This window comes from Sinocyclocheilus grahami, unplaced genomic scaffold, assembly GCF_001515645.1.
Source record: "Sinocyclocheilus grahami isolate Dianchi unplaced genomic scaffold, SAMN03320097.WGS_v1.1 scaffold3843.1, whole genome shotgun sequence".
In the NCBI taxonomy this organism is placed as follows: domain Eukaryota; kingdom Metazoa; phylum Chordata; class Actinopteri; order Cypriniformes; family Cyprinidae; genus Sinocyclocheilus; species Sinocyclocheilus grahami.
The window spans coordinates 35,695-38,529 of record NW_015508890.1 but is presented as its reverse complement, the minus strand read 5'-3'; the positions used below and the strand labels follow the sequence as shown (position 1 = coordinate 38,529).

Sequence of the window (2,835 nt, the reverse complement as noted above, 5' to 3'; positions counted from 1 at the left end):
GAGGGGAGGCGGAGTTGGTTACAACGGTGAGGGTAGGCGGAGAGGTGGGGGGAGAAGTGGAGGATCCTGGGTAATTAAGGCAAATGGCTCCCAGATGGTGGGCTGTCAGTGACGTGAGGAGAACGACAAGCTCCAAATGGGAACCAGATGCAGCGGCGGTCGCTTTGAACTCGCCGGTGATGCGCTCAAGAGGCGAAATCACTGGCAGGGCTGGCGTCCTCCGAGCGCAAGAAAGAGGGAGACGAGGAAAAAGAGGAAGGAAGAGAGAGCGAGAGACGGTTATTAACAGAACCTAATTCAAACACTTCAGTCACTGGGATTGTCTCGCTGTGCTTTGGCCAGCTCCATTTTTGTAGAATTTGTCAACTATAACCGGAACGCCACTTCACGTATTTCTTCTTTTGAGTCTCCCGGGCAAGTTTCTGACATTTCCGTAAAGGCTTTGATCTGAACTGATGTTAAACTGACAAATACATCCCTAAAAAGAATGAATCTGAAACTATTTAACAGCAGTTTGACTAAATCTTCTTTAATTAAAGATAAATTGTTTAATCTGAGTGTGATTAATAGTAAATGTAACTGTTGATTAAAAGAATGTTTATATAGCCAGCATTCATTAAAAAATAATAATAATTGTGTCATAAAAATGTTTGTGTCATGCCTCAGCAGACCCCTTAAATGAATAGTTCATGGAAAAAATGAAAATCAATGTGCTGTTCCCCATGACTTTATTTCATGGAACCAAAAAAAAGAGATGTTTTAAAGAATCTAGTTGGTTGCTTTTTCATGTAATTACACTGAATTTTCAAGCTTCAAAAAAGATCCAAAAGCATCTTAAAAGTATCGTAAATGTGACTCATGCGCTATATTACAACTCTTCTGAAGCCAGAAATGGACTGAAATTAAATTTGCTGTTCACTGACAATCTTGACATCTGCTCCGGCTTTGGTTGGCGAGTTCAAGAGAGACGTAAGAACGAATCATTCTTTTGAGTTGGATCTTTTCAATGAATCGATTGATCCAGGTTCATAACAGCAGTCTGAATGATATGATTCATTTTTCGAGTTCAACTCACTAGTGATCTAGGTGCAGTGGTTAACAGGCGAAGATTATCCCTTATTTCATGGAAGGAAGGTCATTTGGGTTTGGAATGACATGAGTATGAGTAAATGATAGCTATTAGCTATGCCTCTCTAGGCTTAAGGTTTAAAATTGTGCATAAAGATTTGGAAAGGAATATGCAGTCTTACCTGTAAGTGCAGCTATCACAGATATAATATTAACCGAATGTTGTCTATGCATTGTTCTGATGTTTAGGACGGTGGTGATGCCCATTGCTCAGGAGTTTTCCCCGGACGTCGTGTTGGTTTCTTCAGGGTTTGACGCCGCAGAAGGACACCCTGCTCCTTTGGGAGGATACAGAGTCACTGCTAAATGTAGGATATTTCTGTTGATAATGTCCTTGAAGTATTATCTTGAAACTGAAATATGAATACTTTTAAAGTGAAATTCATTTCTATAAATTGCATTGTCTCAGAAAATGTTTCTGTTTCTGTACTGGGACAGTAATGTTGTTATTGGTCTCTCCGCAGGTTTCGGGTTTTTGACTCGGCAGTTGATGGCGTTAGCAGGAGGACGCGTGGTTCTAGCATTAGAGGGAGGTCACGACCTCACAGCCATATGTGATGCTTCTGAGGCCTGTGTCAGCGCTCTGCTGGGACTGGAGGTCAGATTTCATGCAGAAGCTATCCAAATACCATCACCAGTATTCATTTATTACACCTTTATAATCCTGTTATACCATTGCCGTTAACCAATAGTGAGCACTCTCTCGTTATGTTAACATGACTTTTCTGGCAAAGTCTTGCATGACGTGCTCTTTGTTCTAAAGGAAAAACAAAACACCCTTTTTCATCTCGTTTTCTCTTAGGAGTCTCTTCCTGAGTCGACTCTCCTCCAGACGCCCAATGCCAACGGAGTGCTTTCACTCCAGAGAGTGCTACAAATACAGAGTGAGTGTCTCGCGCTCCTCTCATCCCAGTCTGCCTCTAATTATCCTGAAATGCACTGGCTTCCTGGTAGCACACATTTGTTTAATTCTTTGTCATTAATTATAATCATGATCACCGTTGTTGCACCACATGGTTCCTGCTCTGCCAAAATATTCCTATAAAAACTACCTCTCTCACGCTGTTTCTGTGCTATTGCCATTATCTGCCTGCATCTCTGTAGTTTTCAACCATCTGTCATCAAGACTCGTCACTCACATTTTCAGACCTGTATGACTTTGTCTTCGGTTGAACCCAAAAAGAAAGCGTGTCCAAGCTGCTTTTTTCTATGCACAAAAGTGTACAATGATTCACACAGGCAAGGTCCAATAAGGACAGTTTTTATTATTATTAGAATTTTATATGTAGTCTATATGAGGACGTACAATATCTGTGTTTGAGAAACCAACCTAAAAGTCTCCATTATCTTTCCCTCTGCTATAGTTCTCCAACATCATGGAAACCTCGTCGGTTCTTGAGTGTCAAACAAGCACGTTTGAGCTTGTGTTTACCATAGTTGATGTGTCTATGTATGTGCGCTGAGAAATGTTTATATGTGAATAAAAGCCTAAATTAAATCTGTTCATCTTATAAAGTGATCCAGACGACTTGGCTTAAATCGCTCGGTTCATATGAATTACTTTTACAATGTCTTTATGAACTTTTTTAAAGCGTCAAAGTTCTGGTTCTGTGGATTTCAGTGGAGGGACAGAAATCTCTCAGGTTTCATTAAAAATGTCTTGGGTTTGGAATGACATGAATATGAGAAATGAATGACAGAATCGTC

The 2,835-nt window shown here is 40.4% G+C and overlaps 1 protein-coding gene across 1 annotated transcript in view; it reads left to right on the top strand.

Annotated features, from left to right (window-relative positions):
• Nucleotides 1–942: 942 nt before the first annotated feature.
• Nucleotides 943–2,835, top strand: part of LOC107576511 (histone deacetylase 4-like) — a 6,603-nt gene continuing 4,710 nt past the window's right edge. Inside the window, exons 1-4 of the mRNA XM_016262676.1 lie at nt 943–969; nt 1,318–1,436; nt 1,593–1,726; nt 1,931–2,012. Of these exons, the coding sequence (XP_016118162.1) occupies nt 1,328–1,436; nt 1,593–1,726; nt 1,931–2,012 (325 nt within the window). The 5' untranslated portion in view covers nt 943–969; nt 1,318–1,327. The remainder of the gene's footprint in view (nt 970–1,317; nt 1,437–1,592; nt 1,727–1,930; nt 2,013–2,835) is intronic.